This window comes from Aspergillus udagawae, assembly GCF_001078395.1.
Source record: "Aspergillus udagawae IFM 46973 DNA, scaffold_1, whole genome shotgun sequence".
In the NCBI taxonomy this organism is placed as follows: Eukaryota; Fungi; Ascomycota; class Eurotiomycetes; order Eurotiales; family Aspergillaceae; genus Aspergillus; species Aspergillus udagawae.
Window position 1 is genome coordinate 4407552 of NW_025091264.1, and position 22429 is coordinate 4429980.

Here is a 22429-nt window from a genome sequence, read left to right on the forward strand (position 1 = left end):
GTACTATGCTTTCCTCCGCCTCTTGACAACCAACCTATTCCAGGAATAGCGCTTTGATTGAACGAGAACGAACATGGACATGCTTGATCATCGAATACACTTGATGGCAGCCGCATTGAGGGGCCTCGTTGGTCTATAAGAACCCCGAGACTCCATTCAAAAGTTACCCTCGACATCGTTCAACACCTGCTATCGATTTTATCAAGTATCTACCCTCAACTGATTGCCTTGAACTTCGCGACTTGCACCTTGCCTCAGAGCCTTCTAGCACCTGTGCTTCATTCTCCATACTATCTCTACATCTATTCTCCACAACACAGATCACAATGCGTGTCTCCGTTCAGATCATCGCCGGCCTGGCCCTCGCCGCCGGCACCGCCAACGCAGGCCTATACAGAAGAGCACACCAGACATCCACCAGCAGCGAAATAACCACTACCCCAACCGAAACCGCCACTATGACCACCCCCGTCATTGATAAAGACCCCTCCGCCACCGAGACTAGCGCCTCCGGAGCAACCGAGAGCGACGTCTCTACTGTCTTCTCTAGCGCGGATGCCCATCCCACCGAGACGACAAGCATCCCTCTCATCAAGCCCACCGACGCCGCATCCTCCGAAGCTGCTAGTTCCTCCGCCGCCGGCATCTCGACGGCCCCGCTTCCCAAAGCTACCGGTACAGGCGACTACGTTGGTGTCGTTGATCCCACTGAGGAGTCGAGCAGCAGTGGCGGCCACAGCAGTGGCAGTGGCAGTGGCAGCAAGAGTGGCAGTAGCAGCAGCGGCGGCAGCAGCAGCAGCAGCAATGACAATGGCGAAGAGAACACTAAACCCACCACATCCCGTCATACCAGCCCTGGTTCCACCCTCGTCGTGCCTGGCCTCGCTGCCCTGGGTAGCCTTGCCATTGGCCTGATGGTTCTCGTTTGAGTGGAATTGGAATGTCCTTGACTGTAATTTGGCGATGTCGGTGGATAGACGGAGATTAGATTACAATGTTATTATCAAGATCGGGCGTTGGTTTAGCTTGAGTGGCAATCTGTTTGACAGTTAAAATTGACGTCAGGGATCTTTATAAAGCAATTCAAATTAATCATTAATTCCTAGATCAAAGCCCAGCTTTTCTCTACGTGAACAACTATGATTCTCACAAACTCCCTATTCATAAATGCGAGCCACTGAACATGGTAAAATGACTTTTCTCTGGATGCAGCGCGAAGATCACGACGTAGAAATCCAATTCACCCACTGGCACGAACAACCCCCCGTTCCCCCATCAACTCCATCCAGCTTCAAATCCGCGTCCGACGAGGAGGTAAGGTTGAATATACCCGGCGCCGGATTGACCAGTTTTCCACCGAACCCCCTGTCCTCAACCTGCAGTTTCTTCTCCGTCGAGTTGACACGTTGGTTCTCCTCCATCGCGTAGCAGTACACCATTTTCTCCTTTGCAACACCGCCGTGTCGGTCCACCGTAATGGTCACCGGGTACGGGAACGACCCCGGCCGGACGAAGTCTGTGGCGGAGGAGGATGCGGTTGGGCTGCTTGTCCCTGAGGCGGGGGAGGTAGAGGACAGGGAAGATGGTGTCGGTGTGGTACTAGGACTGACGCTGGGATTACTGCGGAGGAGTGTCTTGCGCGCGCGAGTCGGCTGCGTCCAAATCTGCACGAGGAAACGAGTCTGTGCCCATGTGCAGCGGACGCGGGCATTGGTCTCGCTGGCGCCGCCGTTGGTGTCTGCGGGGGAGTTGTCTGTCGTGCTGCCGTTGAGAGGGGCAAGGCTCTCGAGGAAGATGGAGCGGTCGAAGTACGTATAGAAACCGTAGTGTTCTGTGTCCTGGCCCCGGTTGTACAGGCGCACGGGCTGGGATTCAGGGAGTGGATAGAGGGTAGCGGCTGCGGCTGTGCCGTCGGAGTTGAGATCGGGAGATGGGATGAGGGATTCGATGTCTGGGAAGGAGCTGTTAGATCGGCGAGACAGTCGGGATGAAGAGAGGGTGGCAGTCGAGAGGATGGTGATGAAGAAGGGAGTCTCTTCGCCTGCGTAGGGGATGGCGTTTTGGTCGGTGCTATTGCCCAGGAAGGTCTGGTCTTTGATAGTCGGAGGCGATGGTGATGGGTTGAATGATCCACTTGTATCTCTGGTCCTGTGGCTTGAAGTGTTGGCAACCATTGTGCTGTTCGCATAGGTCCCGTTACGGAATCGTATCTCGACTCGGAAGCTGGGCTGATTCGGCGCGTACGGCTTGTTGTTTGACTGCTGTTCCGGCGGCAGAGCGCAGCTCCAGAGTGTGGATGGAGTGATGCATCCTGAATTTTGGGCCTGTGGCTCTGAGCCTGCGATTGTCGCAATGCCAGTCGGCATCGGTGGATAGCCGGTCAAATTGAGCCACTGCGACTGAACAGGTGTGCCGTCCCCTTTCCTGGTCAGCATAACTGCGAGGACAACGGCAACTACTACAATCAGGACAAAAAACGTCGTGATCGCCATATACCACCGACGTCTCAGGCGCCCTTCTCTTCCAGGCCTTCCGAAGCAGCCTTTGTTGCTGAAACAGCCTCTGCCTCGCCAGAGTCCACCAGCTTTCCTTCCAATAGCGTCCTCCTTTTCCAGTCTTCGTCGTCGGGTTTCGATCCTCTCTCTTTCGAACCAAGGGTGCGTCATCTGCTCTTGAGTGAGAGGAACAGGGTCTATACGAGGCGGCAGTGTAGGCGACTCGCTGCGACGGGCAGTATAAGCTGGGGCTGGTCCAGAAGTCATCTCAGTCAATGGGATTGACCCACTCCTCACTGTTGCTTGCTGTAGACCAGGAGACGTGGCATCGGGGGTTTGTGGTTGGAGGTGCCCGTCTCTGCCATGATTCGGAGGTGGCACAACAATATATTGAGGGATGATTCTCTCCTGCGGAGCTCCAGAGGCCGCTGGTAGGGGTTCAGGTGGTTGAATGTTAATGTTTACGGCCGCAGGAGTGATAGTGTTCGTTGGTTGGAAGAAGAGGTGAGAGGCTTGTTTCTCCGGTCGATTCCCTGCATAGACAGGAGGCTCTCTCTCGAAGGGTTCTGACTCAAGAGAATTGTCTCCTGGTCCATCTGCTGTGGCCTTCTCCAGGCTTTTCTTTCCCGTGTTTGAAATCAAAGGAGATGCGGGTTGGTCATCCACGGCGGTGGTCCCGGATATCGAACGAGCGCCAGATTGCGAGGCGCTCTCAAAAGGATTCACAGAACCTGAGTGAGACACATCGTCATCCACATCGATGAGGAGATTCTTTTCGTTATTCTGTGGCCTGGCAATAGAACCGGCAAGAAGAACCGGGATCTTATCCTTCGGTGTGATAGAACAAACATGGTTGATGCATTCGAAGTACGGCCTTCCGCTGAATAGCTCATGGGCACAAGCCTGGTAGTATTCGGCAGCTGCGCCCTGAATTGTCTCCCCTTGGAACACCATCTCCGTTGTTTCCTTTTCATCGGTGTGATTGACGTGCATGGAGTTGGCATCCGCGAAGGGGTTAGCAACACCCACTTGCCAATTCATCACTTCGCCTCTAGTGGCTACGGCCGTCTCAGGGGTATCTGGCGAGAAATACGAGACTTCCTTCTCCCACCACTCATCGCTTGATACCGTCGAGTTGGTGAGGAGCGTCGGCATAGGAGGTCGCTCCGTTCTGGTCGGGGTTGATCTACTGGCTATCGTGCTCGACCGTCCCAGCATAGGCGACAGGAGATAAGTCCACCAGCCCTGGGATTGGTGTCGATTGGCATCCGTCATCACACTCAGTCGATCCAGCCCTCTCTTCGAGCTCTCCGTGGAGAAAGAACGAGCACGCAGTCCCTGTCGCGGACCATCATCCTCCTCAAACACGGTCCCAGTTGAGAATGAGCGTTGCTTCCTTGTTGACAGGACAGATTCCCTCCGAGACGGGTCGGGCTGACTCCTCTTCTCCTCGAAATGGGACGCTGGTATGGCTGGAACTGGTGGAATCTCATGCCTCCCACTTTCAATGAATGACGTGCGCTGCGAATAGATACTGGAGGTGGCCCGGGGACGGTTGAACTCCGGGGCAAGTCCTTGCCAGAAGCCCTCGTCTTTCGCGGGAGTTACAACAATCGAAGGCGTCATAGGTGTACACTGGCTTCCCGCGCTATCTAGTCCCTTTGCTCCGTCATCTTGAGTCTGCACCGAATCCTCAAATGGTACCGTATACCCGATCATGATGGGCCGATCAGAAGGCGACAGCTCGTCCTTATACTTCTTCTTCTTCTTCGGCGACGTCGTAATCTCCGACCTGAGCCAGGACAACCGCCTTCTTCCCGGATCAGAAGCCTCGTCAGGTAGGCGCTGGAAGCCTTGAGCCGTCCCATTCTTCAAGATGCCTCTGATCTTCTGCGAGGCCCGTTCCCTCTCACGAACCTTTGACAACAGCTTCAGATCATTCAGATCCACAAACGCAGGACCTGCCGCCCCAGTTTGTATCTTGGGCACTCCAATCGGAAGGTCCGTGATCAAATTCAACCCCTTGGGTTTATTCCCTTGCGCTAGTATCTGCGCAGTATCAAACGCACCGATCTCGCGTTCAACCAAGCGGTCTCGCCTCGCGCCTGTGGATTCTGCCTTAAGGAACGGGTTCTTGTCTGACACTTTGGAGAGGTAGTCAAACGGACGGCTCAGTTCCATCTCTCTGTCTTCATCCGAAGATGCAGCTGGGCTGGAGATTTCCTCAGTGATTGGGGACGATAGTGGAAAATTTGGGACTTGGGGAATCTGTAGCTGCATTTCTGGCCTTTTCGGTTGAGGAGGCATCTCGTCTCTTAACTGTACGAATGCGGGTTAGACTTGAGCGACTCTGTTTCTGTATAGGTTTCTGCAGTCCCAGGACGTACCAGGGCAGACTGTAAGACTTAACAGCAAGCCAGCACGGTATAAAACGGAACGCGCGGGAGTCTTCAGAGGAAGTGTTCGTCTGGACGGGTTCAGGCAAAGAAATCTCGCGAGTATAAGAGACTGAACAAAGCACATGCAAGAAACCAGTGAATAAGGAGAGACTATAACCACTGAATGAAACAACGCAACAATGAATCCGCTATTGTTCTCATCACACGGAAACAATGAAGAGATGCGGCAGATAAGAAAGAGAGAGAGTACTCCAAAGCAAACAAATAGAAGCCAAGTACCCTGCAAGAACAAACCAGACGGATGCAAGAAAGAAAAAGAAGACCAGAATGCAAGAAGCTTTGCAGGAATTGAAAAGCTACTTTACTAGCGATGGATCTAGAGCCCATGCTTCATGTACCTGCCTACTACACCAATGAATCATTGTGTTGAGATCCTCCATCCTCGACGCACGACGCAGGCAAATCTCCGAGCTCCATAGCTGCTACAGTGACTGTTGCGTTTTGCCGGTCCAAAACGCCTTGATTGGACTGAGGTGGACTACCAGATTCTGCAGGATGGTGTCGAAGATGGGATATAGAAGATATCATTGGGTCGCGGGGGGTCCTGACGAAGCTGTAGCCGCCCTGCTCTCAACCCCGGCCGGGCGCTTAGAGAGAAGGATTGGCACGGTTATTAGAGGCAAGAGTGCCAATCAGGAGAAGATCGTCCCAAAATAGAGCCAGGAACGCCTTTGGTCTTATTCGCAGAGACTTTTGAGTCTCTCGGTGGAGACAGCGACATGGCGTAATACACTCAGATCTATCGTCCTGGATTTTGTCTGTTTATTTCCGGAACACGTCCTATATCTCATACCTTATACCAAACACCCGAGGAAGGCTTCATGTTGCTATTTTGAAATTTTATTCCGTTTCGATAGATCATACAGAAACATCGTCAACCCCGTTGGTCGAGTCCTTTGACGGATAGAAAGATGCCATCAAATGTATCCCATACCCAAAACCAATTGCTCTTGGCGGATCCCATGCAGAATGAAGTAAACATGTCATGATGTTGAAAGGAAAAAAAAAAAAAAAAAAAGGGCAAATCGAAGAAACAAGCGAGAATAGAAAAGAGCCGAGCGTGCAAAAATCAGTGAACGTCGTTGTAGCTCATACACATCCTCTCACAATATTTGAGAAACTATATCATGAGATCAAAAAATGAAAAGAAGAACGATAATCGGGGTATGAATTGCCCTGGGCAATAGTGATGAAAAAAAAAAGAGAGGCCAACAGACAAGTCTCGCTCAGAACAAGATACACCACCCGAATGAGATCTACAGGCGAGTAACATACCGTTTCAGATCTAGGGCCCAGAGTCAGGAGAAAAGAAAATATCAAAAGTATGAAGCTCGGCACGAGACAAAATCGCCGCTATGTTGAAGGTTGGGGGGAATGGTATCAAAATTCAAATCAAGGGCCTTGCTAGAATGACAGCCTACCGACGGTCGTCGGTATATTGCACTCCCTGCATCGGAGCAACGGAGCTATTCACCAGTGGAGGCAATGTGCGTGGTTGATCTTGCATCATTGCAGAAGAATTAGGGCCATAATTAGAGAAGGCCGGACCAGGGCCGTGCGACTGTCCATTGGCTTGTGGTCCGTTCATCGGGTGGTGCTCGAATATTGACGGCGGCCGTGACTGTTGGTGCGCTTGTTGTTGATTCAGCTGAGCCCGCATCTCTTCAACCTCGCTCCTCAACACGTCGTTTTCACGACGGGCATTACTCAACATCTTCTCCAGCTGTCCAATGTACTCGATCGCTAGACGCAAGTCAGTATACAGGCGATCGAAGAAGCGATGACAAAACCCGTACCTCTTGTCAGGGTTTCCCATTTGCTGGATTTATTGTTTTGGCTCTGAGGTAACCGCATGCGCAATGCCTCGAAGCAGTCTTTCATCTCACTGCGACGTTTGCGCTCCGCTAACTTGTGAGTTACTCGCAGCTCGGGCGTGCGGCTGTATGGAGTACTGCTGGTGGGCGGCTCTGGGTCTCCGATGAGATCGCGTACTTGTTTGTGCTGCAGAGTATGGTGGTGGACATTCTGAGGGAGTTCTAGAGGGCAGTCAGCAATGTTATTTGCATGCTAGAATTGCACTATCAGAGAACAAAAAGTATAAACCTACCATGTTGGCCACGAGGCAATCGCGCGTCCGAGTAGATACTACTAGCCAATGATTCGGCAGTGCTTCCCTTCCTTGAGAATGGATGCTGAGTCTTATCATTTGTGGAAGACATCGAATTGGATCGCGCAACATCGGGGTCGGGAAAGGCATAGGCAAGACCGGCGGTAGGCGTCTCTGCAGCATAAATTTCGGAGCGAGGATTTGATGAAATCGCGGGAGCAGTGCGGCCAGCCGCAAAGCTACGGTGCTCTCCGGCTCGCGGTCCGAGTGGAGAGAGGGGCTGGCTCCCTGAGTAGCGTGGTCCTCGGTATGAACTGTTCATATTTACGTCCATAGAAATCCCACGTTCCCTCTGCAATCCCGACACAATTGATGTCTGGGAGGCGTTTGTGCTGTGGTAAGGTGAGGCGGGATTGATGGCCAGGGAGCTGATTCCCTGATTCATCCTACTATCAACGCTACTGCGCCGCGATTCGGGTGGCTCCGCAATGCTGCCGCGTTGAGAAGGAGCATCGAAATTCTGGTTGAGGGATGGAAGGGCTGGATTTGTTTGGGAACCAAAGTTGGGAGACGGATGAGCGCCGGCAGAGGAAGGGGTATTCGTGTTCGAGTGGTCATTCGGGTAGGGAGATCGCTCGGAAACAGAGCCACGATTCGGAGACGGTTGAGAGGAAGTGAGGAAGGATAGAGAGGGATAATTGCCGGTCCCGTTCGTCGCCGTGGAGTAGGTGGATGATCCTGGTATATTGTCAGTGCCTGACATGGCAGATGTAGAACAAGTAATCATACTTGTGCTTTGCGGCATTGACCAGTTTCCTGAGTCGCGTTCTATCGTATTCAGCGACGCATTCCCTGGAGACTTCTCTGCGGGGAGAGGTATGTTGCTGGTCATACTTGCAGTGAGAGTTGAAATCGAGGGTAATGTTTGCGCAGAAGAGACCGGAGCATTCTGCGGCCCTGTTGTGGTAGGTTCCCACGGCCGATGGGTTAAAGTGGTTTCCATGGCGGACGACGAGAGGTTTCGAATGGTGATAATAGCGAAAAATCGTGGTTAATCCGATGATGGCTTAAAGGTGTGATACGTCACGTTGGTTAAACAATTTCATAATCCGGGTGATAGGTCACGTAAACACTCGACGGCTGGACGGCTGGACGGCTGGACTAATATAGTCGCAGAACGAAGAAAGGAGCAATGAGGTCAACGTGCTAGCGACTATCGGCACAGAGAAGGATTGGAGAGAATCCGAATGCGACAGGAACTGTTTCACGCTCGATATATCGAAGTTTGCCAGGCACGCTGCCAAGGTAGAAGAGAGTCCTCTGCGAGGTTAAATCTGAACGCCGACGGTCGCAATCCGCATATCAGCTTCAATTTATGGTAACAATTCAAGTGGTCACGATTGGTGAAGTTCGGGTCTCTTTAAACCGCAGTCTCCCTCGGCGATGCGACTTGGGGGCTTTTTTTCAGTTGGCGCAATCCCAGGGCTCAGTCGACACGGACGACAAAATGGGCGCAGCGCAATCAAGACCACGCAAAGAGTATTTCGCAGTGCGCACGACTGCGAAGCTCAAGTCGAACAGACGAGAGAACAAGGAGATTGTCGAACGGGTGGTTGCGTGCAGGCGTGCCCGTCGTTTGTGGTCAGAGCGATGCTCTAAGTGGTTGGCGGGAAGGATGAGAGGTGGAGGACGGTGGCAGAATGGCCGGATCTCCGTAGTACAGTCGAGGCTACCAGCGCAGCGAAAAAAAAAATAAAGGGAACAAAGAAAGACGAAAACGACGCTAGACTCGTATACTCGGACAATATTCCTCTCTGAACAAAGTCAGAGTCGCGTCAGTTTGGATCGACTGAATTTGCCAGAGAAAAATGGTGGTAACCAATATTAAGGATAGTGGGAAGGGCAGCACGATCTTCAAGCAATCGATCGCACAAGAGCTTACCTTTTGCGAAAAGTACAGCGTGCTCGGAAGGTCGGAAGGTGTGGTGAAACGTGGCACAGGGGAGGTTTTTGCAAGGCGAATGAACAATTGGGCAGTAAGAGTAGGGCCAGATCGGCTGTAGAACTCTTTATTAGACCCGTCCGTGTAGATACAAGCCGGGTGGATGCGAAGAGCAAATACTTTTGAACAAGACGGGAGGGCGACACTGTAGAGAAGGACGGGAAGGGTCGTCGTTCTGACTTTTAACAGACAGCTTTGACCCAAAAAAAAGGGCAAGCAGTAAAATTGGGACACCTGGGAAACTTGGCTCTCTCCTCGTGTTTTGACAGTTTAGACTTGGAGTCGAAACTTGGGAGTGGATTGGGGCGAGCCTAGCAGCGGGAACTATCGATCAATGCCTGGGCTAGAGCGTTTCGAACTTCGAAACGAACACCGGAAAGAGGAAATGGGACAAGAAGGATTGTAAACTCTGAAGGAACGGGAAGGGCTGGAAAGTTTGGCTCTGATAACCACAAGTGCCAGTTGAGACAGCCGAAAAAGCGGGGAAATGGCAGAAGGGATTGCAGTAAATGATATGTATATAAGTTATGATGAAATGAGGGAGGAAGAAGAGGAGAAATGGTAAGAAAAATGGCTAGCGGTGCAGTTAGTAAGTACTTCTTTGGAAAAAATAGTAGTCGTACTAAAGACAGGCTTGTGAAAGGGTAGGGTGAAGACCTCGTGGCGATTAGTGATGGATGAGGAAGAGGAGTATGTATGGGGTAGTATGCAGTGGCAGCGGCTGCCGCAGTGGTGGGACTCTATCACTACGTGGTAGCGATAATAGTCACAATAATCATAAGTAAGACACCACAAGCAAGGAGAGAATGGAAAGGAATGACGAGATCGAATAATCCATCAGATAGCATCATTCATTCCTTTGGAATGCAAGCCCCCTTCCCACACACAAGTCACATCCCACCGAATCTCTACATTCTATTGATGCGCATGAAATCTATCTATCTTCATTCTTTTTCCTTTTGCTTTCAGATTGGTGCCTATTGCTATGCATCTATGATCCAAGTTCCAAAATCGCTCCTAGGATACATGACAAATGTTTGGCTCAAAAAGTAGAACAGCAAGCCTGATGTCTTGGCATTATTGCGCGTACTGTGTATTTAAAAGGGTCCATCGGCCCTGTCACAGCGACCAAATGCATAGGACTTCCTACTGGAACGACTATTATCTGCCAAGATGACTGGTAATCAACCCTGAGTATTCTGAGTAGCTAGCTCGCACAAGAAATATCAGATAATATCTAGCGGTCTATTCCGATTAAGATAGAGTCCCGCAGAAAGTTTGCGTGGGGCCAGCCAAGCAATAGATGTGCACTAATCCTGCGAGCAACGAGGAACCCACCACCACGAGGTAACCGCCTCGGCTGGGGTTGGCAATCGCAATCGAGGCCTTTTGGATTTCTGCTGTTTCTGAGGAATTGTCGTTGAACATGGCTGGAGGTGCCATGACCACATACTGGCGTTCAAGTGAGGTGCGTGATCAAATGTCAGGGACAATTCCTGACCTACCCTATCTAGATCCTAGGTGCTTACCCTAGGTGATTAAGCAATGCATAGACAGATCAAGGAGATTTAATGAATTTTTATCATGTTCTATCTATTTAGTTACCTGTAATTACCTCTAGTCTGCGTAGATAGCAAAGTCCCATTTCAGGTCTTACAACCACAGTGCAGAGCAAGTCCACTAAAAATTGTTCACAAAACGGCGACTGGAGCTTGCCTGACTTAGGCAAATGTGGATTCTGTCTTAGGCAATTATCACGTAGATCTTACCGCACCCACCTTGCAGTCCCGCATCCATGAAAGGAGTCGGTTTGGGTGTCGGTTGATTTGCCCCACCTCCATCTCTGAGGGACTCGGCGGAGACGATGAACAGCGGGTTTGAAGCTCTATTTAAAGTCTCTCCAGGTCAACAGTTTAGCCCGTTCTTCATGAGAACAGTGACAATTGAAATATCAACTGGCTTGACCTCAAATATAAACTGGTGAGGCTCCAAATTCAACCTAAGCAACTAACATCGGCCAGGTGCCCCACCACACAGCACTCCTAAACTGCTCCGGAAACCATGAGGGTTCTAGAGTCCGAGATCCATAGAACGGAAAAAGTTTAGTCTGTCTTAAAGAGAGTCTTTCCGTCAAGGTCAGCAGAGTCCCAACTCAGCTTAGCCAGTCCGGGAAGTGGGGCCCATCAAGGACAGATTACTGAGTCGATGCAACGTAGCACTCCATACAGTACGATAGAAACTGCACGCGCTGTGAAAGGTGAAGGTCCCATGGCCTTGAACTACGGCAATCGATCCGTAGAAGGGGTTGACAGCACTTCGTTGAAGTGATTCTATTATTTCAACGGGCTATTGAGTGTCTTCGAAGAGTGTTCTAGAGGATCAAACTAAAAAACTGCACCTTTCGTAGCCCATATGTGCTTTGCGACTGCGGCAATTACATCATGAAGTTGAGTCGATGCATCACTGGAATTCAGGTTAAGGATCTCCTATATCCGTATTTGCGAGAGACTCACTTTTTTGCATAATCTGGAATAAATTGCATCGGCGTACATTTAGCCGTTTGTGCAGCATAATATCAAGGCCCTGCTCAGTCCGCATGAGTCTATGACACATGAACTCTCAAGTCCCTCGACCCTCCAACATTTACGATATGAACCTACGTATTTCCTGTTGCCGTGAAAGATATGTATTTTGAGGACGAGATGGGTATCTTAATGCTGGCCTGTTAAACAGGTCACTGGCCACTGGACTAGTATCTATGTACTGCTTACCTTCAGCTAGAGAACTAGCGCTCCGTAGCGCTTTCACGTGGCTACAGTGAACGATCGCCCTCAGGGGTCCCACGCTTTGCGAACTGCCCTAAGCGGTCTAGTGGGGGCATGATCAAAACCGTGGCAAGTGTGGTGGGCGGTGGTATTTACCCTAGAGAGAAGAATGGTCCGTCCTTCTCCTTACAGATCCAGAAACTTTGTCAAGTACATTTTCAACGCTATGGAATCACTGCTGGGGGCAAGTGTGATTGAAGCCCTGGATTGTCTTTTCTTTCTTTTCCCACCTTCATAAGAAAGAGGCGTATGAAAATCGTTGTGGATACTTGGACCAAGGCTGAGTGTTGCGTCCTAAGTAGTGATGACTGGTGGTGGTGACAGCGGCATGAAACGCCGAGGGGCGCACCAGCGACCGGGGGGCAGGGACCAGCTGCCAGACGAGTGTCGATGTGCGGCTGCTTGCGGGTGGCTTGAGCAGTGTGGACATCATTGAAATATGAGATCTTGGCAGTTCCTTTCTCAATTCTGTACTCCGTACTTCCGTACTTGTATTCTCTCCATTTTCCGCTTTCATTCTTTGGCTTACGCGGTAGGACTCTAGGTTGTCGGAGTGGCAGTGGCACATGCTTTGACTTTCCAGCAAACGTACAGACACATGGCGACCATGGTGGAATGATCGCCGCTAAGAAAAGCAGTCTGAGTCTGGGCATTTGGAGTATTGGCCGTTGGAGTCATATTTGGCCCAGCCACTCGGCTTCTGTCCTCCGATATTTCCACTTCATTATTATTCGTCATTATTTTTGACTCTGGTGAATCAAATCCATGCAATAATAGGCAATCCTCCCTTGAGAAAATGTCTAGACATGCCCTGCCGGGATGGAATGTGACCATTGCCACGCATTCTCTGGGCACATGTGGATCGCATATGGGATGGATTTGTGCCACAGGCTGCTTGATTTACCCTTAGCAATATTACTATGAAGTTACGGCGCGTACCGCAACTTATTCACAGAGTATCAACCCTGGATACTCCGTGCCCTGTACTGCACTAGAGTATGTGTGCGAGACGGTTTTCACACATGGAAATGGACAGGAAAAAGGTGGTGGCGCTTATATCCTGGTTCTCTGTGTCCTCGGCCCCACCTCGTCACTCTCTGCAGTGTGAGACTCCGAAGTCTTAGTTGATAGCCCTTGCTCAAGATCCCGGTTGTCAGTAAATTACTCCGCTGAATAATTGTAACCTTGCACTTAGGTAAGTCGTGATGTAATGCATCTATGCTCGATCATGTGGAGACCCATAGACAAAGAACTGAGAAAGCTTGATGTATGTGAATGAGTATTGGGTAGCTTACAATAAGCATATATCCATTTTTGGAAAATGTCGAGTGCTGACAAACAAAGAAACACCGACTCTTGCAAAGGGTCTATCTGGTATCTACAGAGTAACAGTAGCAAACCATGCCATTGCCCATGGCTGATCTGACCTGTCCGCAGCATTCAAAGGCATCCCTGTTAGCGTGCACCATGTGCCAAATCATAACTGATTGGCAGCGCCATGGTAGTACTCGGAGTTTGCTACCATTTTTCGCCCCGGATGATATGCCTTGCAAGTTGCAACCCTAATCATGGGTCCTATCCTTACGGATTATCCCGTCCAAGACCATACAAAGCAGGCCGACCGAGCGCAAACAAGACAGATTGGCAGGTAAGCCAAGATCGATACTTATTTTATTTCTTGATAGTCAGTGCGCTGCGCCGTTTTCCCAGGTCCTATCCCTGGTCGCTGCTGTAGAGTAGACTAGTTTATACTTACACGAATCCAGGCTCATTCTCCATGATCCATGCATCTAATGATCCGGCAAGCATGGCTTCTATCCGTCCTCCATGGATTAGAAATTCCGTCCTACCCTACGGAGTACTGCGTATGCGTACAAGTTACCTGATGAATGGCCATGGCCAAGAAGACTGTGCGGGGCTGTATTTATGTCTGACTACCCCTGTCAGCATCAGCATCTTACTTCCTCCTCAATAACTATCGGCTGATTCTTGAATGATGGATTATCTATGTGATTACCCGCCAGCGACAAATGGGCTCATGTGTGGGTGATTGCGGCCCTTCTTCTGCAGCTTACAGACCGCAGCACCCAAGTTCCGTCTTAGATCCGTGTGACAGAACAGGGGTGTCCTGACTAGTTCAATATCCGTCCCCGTCGCTTGATTAACGGTGATCAATCAATTATCAATCGATTCCACGGACGAAAGTCGCTTACCGATGATCGTCCAAGGACGCCTCGCGAAGCCCCCGTCTAGGGACGCGGTCGTTCATGGCCCCCCTGTCCAATCGACCAACACACCCCATCTATCTCATACACCGTCCAGGCAAACGACTGCACCTGCCATGGCGGGATTAGGTCCGATTCCGGCGCCACGGGATCCGAGAGTTGATTTCTGCTGTGGTCTACTGTCTAGTCTCTGCTCGCGCGAATGGCAGGATGGCGACCGGCGAGTCAGCTCCTGCATTGACGGAGAGCGTCTTCGGCAGCACAGAGATTGCAGGGGTATAGATACTCCGGTGTGGGAGTCTTACTCCGTCCGTTGAGTCTGGACTGCCTGCATCAGTCATCAGTACGACATGACCACGACCACGCACGAGACACGACACAGTAAATTGTCGCAGACTCCACAGGCGAGCTGCAGGTTGAACACCAGCTCCTGACCACTATCTTAAGCTCCACGATAGACACTCCATATGTGGCGTCACTACGGCCCTGCAACTGATCTTCAGCATGTTTCAATTTTCAGATGTGCTTTGCTGTCCTCCTCGATTTCTCTCCGAGGTCTTCCGATGAGAGTAGATCGAGCACGAGGACTATGATGCCGATCGACATTGCAGAAGAAAGCACTAGATACATGCACAATGCATGGAGTGATAAGTCAGCACTCGACGCGTTTGTGCGCATGCTGCGATTCAATATTTGCTTGTGATTGGCACCGACTACAAAAATGCCAAGAGCATCAATGTTTTACGTGTCGATGTATTAGCATGCGATTAACCAAGTGTGCAGAGTATGGTGACAGTGGTGTCCTTGGGTCGTGGGAGAGGGCTGTCAGGACCACGGGGAATGAAGTCTGTTGACAGAGGACTAGAATATCACTAGTATACTTGGGGTAGGCTGGAAACCGTATGTATTAACAAGGCGTAGATAGTCTACGAGTGAGATGGCTATGCTGTGCTACAGATGATCAAGTCCAAGCCACGAGACTGGCTGATCAGATAGGCAGCAACGTATTGCTGTCTGCGGTGCAAGCTATTTTTCGTATACCAACGCTCTATTCAGAATAAACATATGTATGTACAGTACTAGCTTAAGAGATCGTCACTTTTGTCGGGTCTATTCCTCGTCATCATCCTCGTCATCCTCATCGTCCTCGTCGTCACCAAAGTCAACGCCCATCTCGCCGGTAATGTCCCACCGATCTCCCTTGGCCGCGGCGCTGACGTACTTGACAAACTTGAGAGTGCCGCTGTCGCGCAGGACGATGCTAAGCCGGTTCCATCCCGCGGCGGTGCTGAAAAGGATGCCGTCGTCCTCGTCCGCCGCGGCCGACTTGTAGATGGCTGCGTCTCCGTCGTCTTCGTCGTCACCGGCCATGTAGATCTCGTAACCGCCTACCGCAGGTTCATCCGCCGCGGCAGGTTCCTTCGCCTTGGATTTCTCCTGCGCCTCGCCGTTCTCGTCTTCCATCTCTTCGTCCTCGTCCGTTTCCTTCTCCCAGCCGGGTGTGGGCGTCAGGCCCAGCGTGAATTCGAGCCGGGGCTCTTCGCCGTCGTATCCGCTCGCGAGCGTGTAATCCTGCCCGCGGCGGAAGCGACGCGCCAGGAAATCATAGCTCGTGATGTGTTCAGCACCGGTAATCAAAGCCAGCCATTTACGGAACGCGGGGGAGGGGAACAGATCATTGAGCAATTCCTGGATAGGAGTTTTCTGGTCCGATGTGACGGTCCCATGCTGCTGGAACAGATAGCGCTGCTTGTGCGGCGGGCGAGCAACGGTCCATTCGGTTGTGGCCTGGATCTCCTCGGAGGACTTGGGAAGTTCCTGCTTCTCCTGCTCTTCGATATAGGCCCGTACACGCGCAGCAAACTTATCGGACAGGAAACGATCAAGGTTGAGTGAGGACTCGTTCGAGAATGTCTCGGACATTTCCTCGGCGATGTCGGGCGTCAGGTAGGACGGCGCAATATACTGAAGTAGAAAGTTGAGGTCGGATTCGCTGAACTCGGAGCTGGGCTCTTCCTCCATCTTGGCCTTTCCCTTGCCCTTGACCTCCGGCTCCTTGTCGCACACGACCGGCTTGGCCTGGGGCAAATCGTAGATGTCGCCGCGGCCCTGGAGCTGCGCCAGACTGCTTCGCTCGGCGAGCTTCTCCTCCAGACCCTCCTCGTAACCATCCTCTCCCTTCTGTGGGATATGGAACCACCCACTGATGGCCATGCGCACGCGCTTGGCCGATCTATCCTCACCCTCCTTGGGGTGATACACTTCCTCAACATCATGAAAACTCTCACCGGGCTGGACCGTAAAGAAGCTGAGCTGGTTGAATGCCGGGGGTATGCTCAGACTGAAATCAGGGCTGGGAACTAAGACGTCCTCCCCGTTGATGTCCTTTTTGGTGGTAGTAGGGTACAAGCGTAGAGCACCTCCCCATTGGGCTTGCCAGGGAGTGTCAGGATCAGTCAGGTACAGAATATAGCTCAGACGGCGGCTTCCAATCACGTCGTCATGGCACAAAAGGTGGCATCCCTCGTTGTAGATGTTGATGGCCATATCGGTCTTGCGCCCGCTAAGCTTGCCAGAGCCCGTCACGGCCGACAAGTATTCACGGAATCGGGCAGAGTACAGGGCATCACGCAGCTTCAGCAATGAAGGTAGCTTTGACAGAGAAGCATCGTCCAAGCCGTCCAGATTCGCCAGATCGCCAGACTGAAAGATCTTGTAGATATCGGTTTCTTTCTCGGTGAAGTCGAGGTGTTCTTGGATCTCGTTACGGACCGATCGCAAAAGGGAATCCTCGATTAGGGGATGAATAACTCCATGCTTGTAACTTGCTCCTGTCAGCGCCTCTCTACTTTTTCTGTGAGTGAGCAATCATGCGAGGGGATACCTACGGGCCAGACTGGGCGTATGCCTTGGTATAGTTCTGCTGCTCCGAGGGCTCGAATAGGCCATCACGAAAGCGCCCGGCCACTTCTTCGTTTGACAGTGCGCGCTTCTTGGTCTCCGGCTGGCCATTGCCATTCAGAGCCTCTCTTGTATCAGTTTTCCGCTTCATTTTGCAAGTATATATTGATACTTTTATCGAAGAATTATGGGAGTATTCTTCTCAGAATGGACGAAGATCATTTTCCCTTTTTTTTCGCTACTTTTTTAAAGGCGGTGAGGGAATCGGCCAGATCAATCAGGCCACCCACTATCCCTCGGTCAGCCCATGGATAGTCCCATGGTCTATCTTAGTATGTCAATGATCTCTTTGTTTTTCGATTGTAAAAGTGATTTAAGAAGGCTCAGAATGATAAATTCAAGAGATATTCAACCTGACCTTTACTTCCCTGTTGTATTAAATGTTTGTTGAGGTATCGCTCTAATGTGGCCTGCAATCAGCCTGCGATAAGGCTACAAGGCCATCAATACCACTCTGTAGATGAGAAGTCACCATGACCAGGATTGCTTGGTTTTGATAAGAATAATCTCACTGCTCATTTTGCTTAATGCCAGCAAATGGATGCGCCCACGGGCATTTAGAACACCGGCAATAGCTTCATCTCTTTTGTTTATCAACATCCACTCGGTCGGCAAGAACCGAATATCCGAACCAGGCAGAAGCGGCAAGACGTCATTCCCGGTTGTTTCATTGTTCGGTCAGTCATCACTGCAACACGACACAGTATCAACCTGATCTACTCGACTCTTTGCCATTTCAACAAGGTCGACTCGTCTCTTTGTCTGCCTTTACAGCATGAATACCCTTCTTTGATTGAATTGAGAACGGTACTATGCAGCCAGCGCAAGAGAACCACGAGAACGACGATCAGCCAGGCACGCCGCCCCGCCCGCCTTATTCCCCAATGACTCCAGTTCTGTCGCATCTCGCCCCGGCGAACGACTCCGCCATGGCAAACGGAGCCTCCCATCCCTTCGCACCCCCAGCTACATCGCCCTCACCTACTACTCCAGCTCCACCCTATGCATCACTCTCCAACTTCCCAAGCACACAGGGCCAGGTGGTCTTCGGTCAAGAGCCCACCCCCGTGCCGATATCGGAAAGTGAGAACCCCGATGCGATCGCATTGCGGTCCGCCATTTCTATCCTGCAACTACAGAAACAGCAGAGTATACGAGATATACAGACCCTGGAGAAGTTGAAGAAGGTTGCTGCTGCGGATCCGGAGGGGTTTGCTCGCGAATTGGCCGCGGGGAATCTCACGTCAGCGAAAGATCAAGGAGCTTACATCAATTTCACACATAAAGACGACAAACCGGTCAGCGACACGGCAGGGGAATCAACGAAGCAGGCGTTGGCCGAGATAGGAACGATCCCAGCGCCCCAAAACGTGGTCCGAATGCCACCGATCAACTGGGCCAAGTATCAAGTCGTAGGTGAACCATTGGATCGCATGCATGAAGACCAATTGCGGCGTCCGTCTCCTGGCGAGCCGAGACGTCCAGAAACTTCGCAACGGGCGCCTGAGCATGTCGTAGCCTCACCTTATCGGCCGTTGGTAGATAAATTGGATAGTCCAACACAAGTTAAAGGGACGAGCAAGAACAAGAAAATCTGAAGAGACACTGTCCATTTTCACAAGAGCTGATCATTATTGTACATTCCATGCCAGATGGTCAGACCGATTCAGTCATAGCACGTCATTTGTTGATTCATCATGTCACATTCACCCACCAAGAAGAGACAGCAGAGAGGGAGACATGCCAACCATCTGGGACCAGCAGACCAGTTGAGATGAATCCAAACATCTTCAACGCTGCAAGGCAACAACTACACGTCCAGAATTTCTGCCAATGCTTTCTGAAGTCTGTCGTGGGCTCTCTGAACCCTCTCCGTCGGAGTCAGCTTGCTAGTACCATCGTCCATCTGGTCGCCTCGCACTGCATGGAGGTTGGTGGGATTCGCGCCGGGGTTGTTCAACATCAACTGAGCATGCAGCTTGCGATGAATCTTCTTGCGGAGGTCCTCACGTTCCTCCATTTTGGCCTTCATTCTCTCCTGAACTGCTTTGGTGAACTCATGAGCATGAACCCAGGTCTGGGCCTTGTTACACTCCGGCTTGGTATATCTGAGGATGGCTGCGATAGCCTCGTTCGAGAGGGGGGGCCGACCCTTGGTGGCTCCGTCGTACACGGGCTGCTTGTGGTTGGTCTAGGATATGTGTGAGCGATGCTTGAAGGGCAAGACCTCTGAACACTTACGCTCTGAGGTTTATTGGGCCCTGGGACATTCTTGCCGACTTCGTCACGAGCTTGGAAAGGTAGACCGAGCGTGGCCTGTCGAACTGCCTGGGACTGAGCCATCATAACCTTCGCAATCTCCTCGCGGTTGAAGCTGACGCGCTTGGAGGCTGGGTTTGGCTTAGACTTGGTCTCTTTAGGGCCACCCTTTGCTTCGGCTTTCGGGGTATCTTCCTCTACTTCGCGGGCGATGCGCTTCATTTTGGGGTCCAATTCTTTTCCGTCTTCGATAGCTGAGGGGAGAAGCCTAACGATTGTCAGACCAAAGTGCAGTGGTAGAATGGAGAAACTGACAGGATCTTGAGGGGAGGGACGTGACTTGAAGAGATAGCCAAAGAGAAGATCAAGAGAGATGGGTACAGATTAATGTCACAAGAAGCTCTACTTACCCTCGCATCTGAGTGTGTTGGTGTGCTTTGCTCGGCATGGCTCCGCTTGTGGTGGTGAGCGAATAACAGTGGTGATAGCAGAGACGTTGCACGAAAAGCGAGTTTTGATGTGATGCAGACTCTCTTGTAGCCTTGGTATATCCCAGGGCTGGGAGAATTTTTCTCTTGAAGGGTCACGTTGCCACTGCTGGCATGAAATAGTGAATGCGCACTTGTCTCGGTCTGCTATCCAGCGGCCAGCCTGCCTTCAAGGCTACGTCACAGCAGAACGATGACTCTTGCCTTGAAATATTATTACCGGCTGCCTCGACGTTTATCGCCATGTCGGAAAGGATTCTAGGATTCATTTTGACGCTCTGTACATATACAAGGTTTCAATCATCGAGCGGATTCCGATACAGCTTCAAATCCTCCTCAACCCACTTAGACAAGTCATACTGGGCGTGAAGAGCCCAACATTGTCAGGAACATAGCTTCATGGACCAGCTTGTCTGGTTCTAGAATCATCACCACTACCAAGCTGTCCTTTACAGACGGAGAAATGAAATGAAAACGCGCTTTGCAAATAACTTCCTCATTTGGAACCATTATTTAAAGAACGGTCATTAATTTTCATAAGTCATGTTGCATCTCATAGCTGAAAGCTTCATTATCCTCCCCAGATCCAGTCTCAGCCCCCTAGGCTATCCAGTCTTCTTTGATCAAATCCGCCGCACGCTCTGCAATAGCGTAAAGGTTAGCCATCGGGTGTCCGCAAAGCTGAAACGGATGAATAGACGCATCGACAACGCGAACATTGGCCGTGCCGTACACCTGCAGCCGATTGTTAACGACTCCGCCTAGAGAATGGGGCATCATGGCCGCTGTGCCAATGGCATGGAAATTGGACGCATCTGCGCACTTGAGTTAGAGCCACCTAGGAAGAAAGAAAGAATCACCTCACGTACAGTTATCTTTCAACCAGTTCGCCCACACCTCATCCGCGGCACCCCCAGGAACCGCCGAAAGACCAGGCCTCGATTCCTTCTCAATCATCCCCTCGAGCGGCGCAGAGCGAAACATCCGCCTGATGGACTTGGCAATTGCAACCTGCAGCTGGACATCCCACTCCAACAGGCCGTAATTGGGGTTGATCGTGGGCTGGGCTGTCGGATCAGAAGAGCGGATGTGCACGTCCCCACGCGCAAAGGGCTGTAGGCCCCAGTACCCGGCGTTGACTGTTTTCTCGCCGCCGGGCTTGAAGATTATTTCTGCGATAGGAATGTTGTTCTTGAAGATAAGGTCGTGTTGGACTTGAAATAGGTGCTGCAGGTGCCCAGGCAGCATGGCTCCGTGGCTCATGTTGGCGACGACGGCAGCGTACGAGGGGAGATGGATACGTGTGAGGTTGGCGAGGGAGGCGGTGTCCTCACTGAAGATGTCTGTGGCTGACGCGAAAGTGACGGTTCTGCCGCCAGTGATGGGTGAATGCGTCGACGCTGTCATAAGAGTGTTCATCTGGTCCTGTAGGTTCTCTCCGACGGCCGGGAGCGAGACTCGAACAGGGATGTTGTGTCGATTGAGGATGCTAGAAGACAGTTCGGCGCATCAGCTCAAGTCCATTCATCGAGGATGTAGACTGACAAGCGGACTCACCGTGGATTACCGACTCCTGAGAGCTCAAGAATGGTGGGGGACTTGAGGGCTCCAGCGGAGAGAATCACCTCCCTTCTCGCCATCACAACACTTACAGTGCCATTTTGTGCAGTAACCTCCACGCCAGCTGCGCTGATGTTCTCTTCACCGGGCCCCTCCCTCCAAACAATCCGATTCACTCTCGTGTTCAACCAGGCATGCAGGTTCGATCGCGACTCAAACGGCCAGAAATAAGCCCGAGCCGCATCATGCCGGATATACGCCTCCTCATCGACCGTCCAGGGGTAAATACTAAACCCACGCATGCGCCCAGCATTGACATCTACGTTCCACGGGATTCCCGCAGACAGAAGCGTCAGGTTCACCGCAGGCGTAAGGTCATTCCCACCTCTCTGCATATGCGGGAAAGCAACCTTGAGAGGACCGCGGGAGCCATGCACGGAGGCATCGTATGTTGCGCCTGCTTCCGTCTGCGCGGCCGTCGGCAAGGTCAGGTTCTCGCTCTGGAGGTAGTAAGGAAACAGGCTCGTCCAGTTCCAGCCGTCGTTGCCGATGGACTGCCAAGCGTCAAGTTGGACGTCCTCGGCTCGCACGTAGGCCATTCCTAAACTCACTGTTAACTCTTATTCATGTCCATATCCGGTTTGGGATGATTCACCATTGATCGTGCTCCCACCACCCAGCGCTCGTCCGGCCCGGAGAATCTGTGCTCCGCCGAAGAGCTGTGGTTCAGATATGAACTGCCAGTCTATTTCGGTGCCAAAGGCACGGGAGTACACATCGACATCTGTCACGTTGACGTTGTCGAGGACTGATGGACCGGCTTCGATGACGAGAACGGAGACGCTGGGATCCCCAGAGAGACGGTTGGCGACGACAAGGCCGCTGACTCCTCCTCCAACGACGATGAAGTCATATTCGGGGGCCAGGGCAGCGACCAGCGTGAGAACGAGAATGAATGCACTGAGAATCATTGTGCGTTGGTGGGTGAGGTGCCTGTATGAATGAACTCAAGAGGAGACGAACGATAGAGGCAGAGAAGTGTGTGTGT

General features: G+C 51.5%; 7 protein-coding genes across 7 annotated transcripts; 2 read left to right on the plus strand and 5 right to left on the minus strand.

Moving 5' to 3' along the window:
* Positions 1–326: 326 nt before the first annotated feature.
* On the plus strand, positions 327–929 carry Aud_001439 (uncharacterized protein; the record flags this gene model as incomplete). The annotated part of the gene is made up of 1 exon (XM_043286937.1): positions 327–929. The coding sequence occupies one exon, from the start codon at positions 327–329 to the stop codon at positions 927–929; it is 603 nt and encodes a 200-aa protein (XP_043142872.1).
* A 291-nt stretch (positions 930–1220) lies between these two features.
* Positions 1221–4802, minus strand: Aud_001440 (uncharacterized protein; the record flags this gene model as incomplete). The annotated part of the gene is made up of 1 exon (XM_043286938.1): positions 1221–4802. One exon carries the CDS (start codon positions 4800–4802, stop codon positions 1221–1223), a length of 3582 nt encoding a protein of 1193 aa, XP_043142873.1.
* Positions 4803–6371: 1569 nt separating this feature from the next.
* On the minus strand, positions 6372–8064 carry Aud_001441 (putative HLH transcription factor (Hpa3); the record flags this gene model as incomplete). Its single annotated transcript, XM_043286939.1, has 4 exons — positions 6372–6697; positions 6751–6990; positions 7062–7799; positions 7851–8064. The coding sequence occupies 4 exons, from the start codon at positions 8062–8064 to the stop codon at positions 6372–6374; spliced, it is 1518 nt and encodes a 505-aa protein (XP_043142874.1).
* A 7159-nt stretch (positions 8065–15223) lies between these two features.
* On the minus strand, positions 15224–17165 carry Aud_001442 (oxidative DNA demethylase; the record flags this gene model as incomplete). Its single annotated transcript, XM_043286940.1, has 2 exons — positions 15224–16937; positions 17002–17165. The coding sequence occupies 2 exons, from the start codon at positions 17163–17165 to the stop codon at positions 15224–15226; spliced, it is 1878 nt and encodes a 625-aa protein (XP_043142875.1).
* Positions 17166–17886: 721 nt separating this feature from the next.
* Aud_001443 (uncharacterized protein) lies at positions 17887–18672 on the plus strand (the record flags this gene model as incomplete). The annotated part of the gene is made up of 1 exon (XM_043286941.1): positions 17887–18672. The coding sequence occupies one exon, from the start codon at positions 17887–17889 to the stop codon at positions 18670–18672; it is 786 nt and encodes a 261-aa protein (XP_043142876.1).
* A 212-nt stretch (positions 18673–18884) lies between these two features.
* Aud_001444 (uncharacterized protein) lies at positions 18885–19781 on the minus strand (the record flags this gene model as incomplete). The annotated part of the gene is made up of 3 exons (XM_043286942.1): positions 18885–19265; positions 19316–19601; positions 19744–19781. 3 exons carry the CDS (start codon positions 19779–19781, stop codon positions 18885–18887), a joined length of 705 nt encoding a protein of 234 aa, XP_043142877.1.
* A 640-nt stretch (positions 19782–20421) lies between these two features.
* Aud_001445 (GMC family oxidoreductase) lies at positions 20422–22352 on the minus strand (the record flags this gene model as incomplete). The annotated part of the gene is made up of 4 exons (XM_043286943.1): positions 20422–20636; positions 20691–21310; positions 21379–21982; positions 22037–22352. The coding sequence occupies 4 exons, from the start codon at positions 22350–22352 to the stop codon at positions 20422–20424; spliced, it is 1755 nt and encodes a 584-aa protein (XP_043142878.1).
* Between the last annotated feature and the right edge of the window lie 77 nt (positions 22353–22429).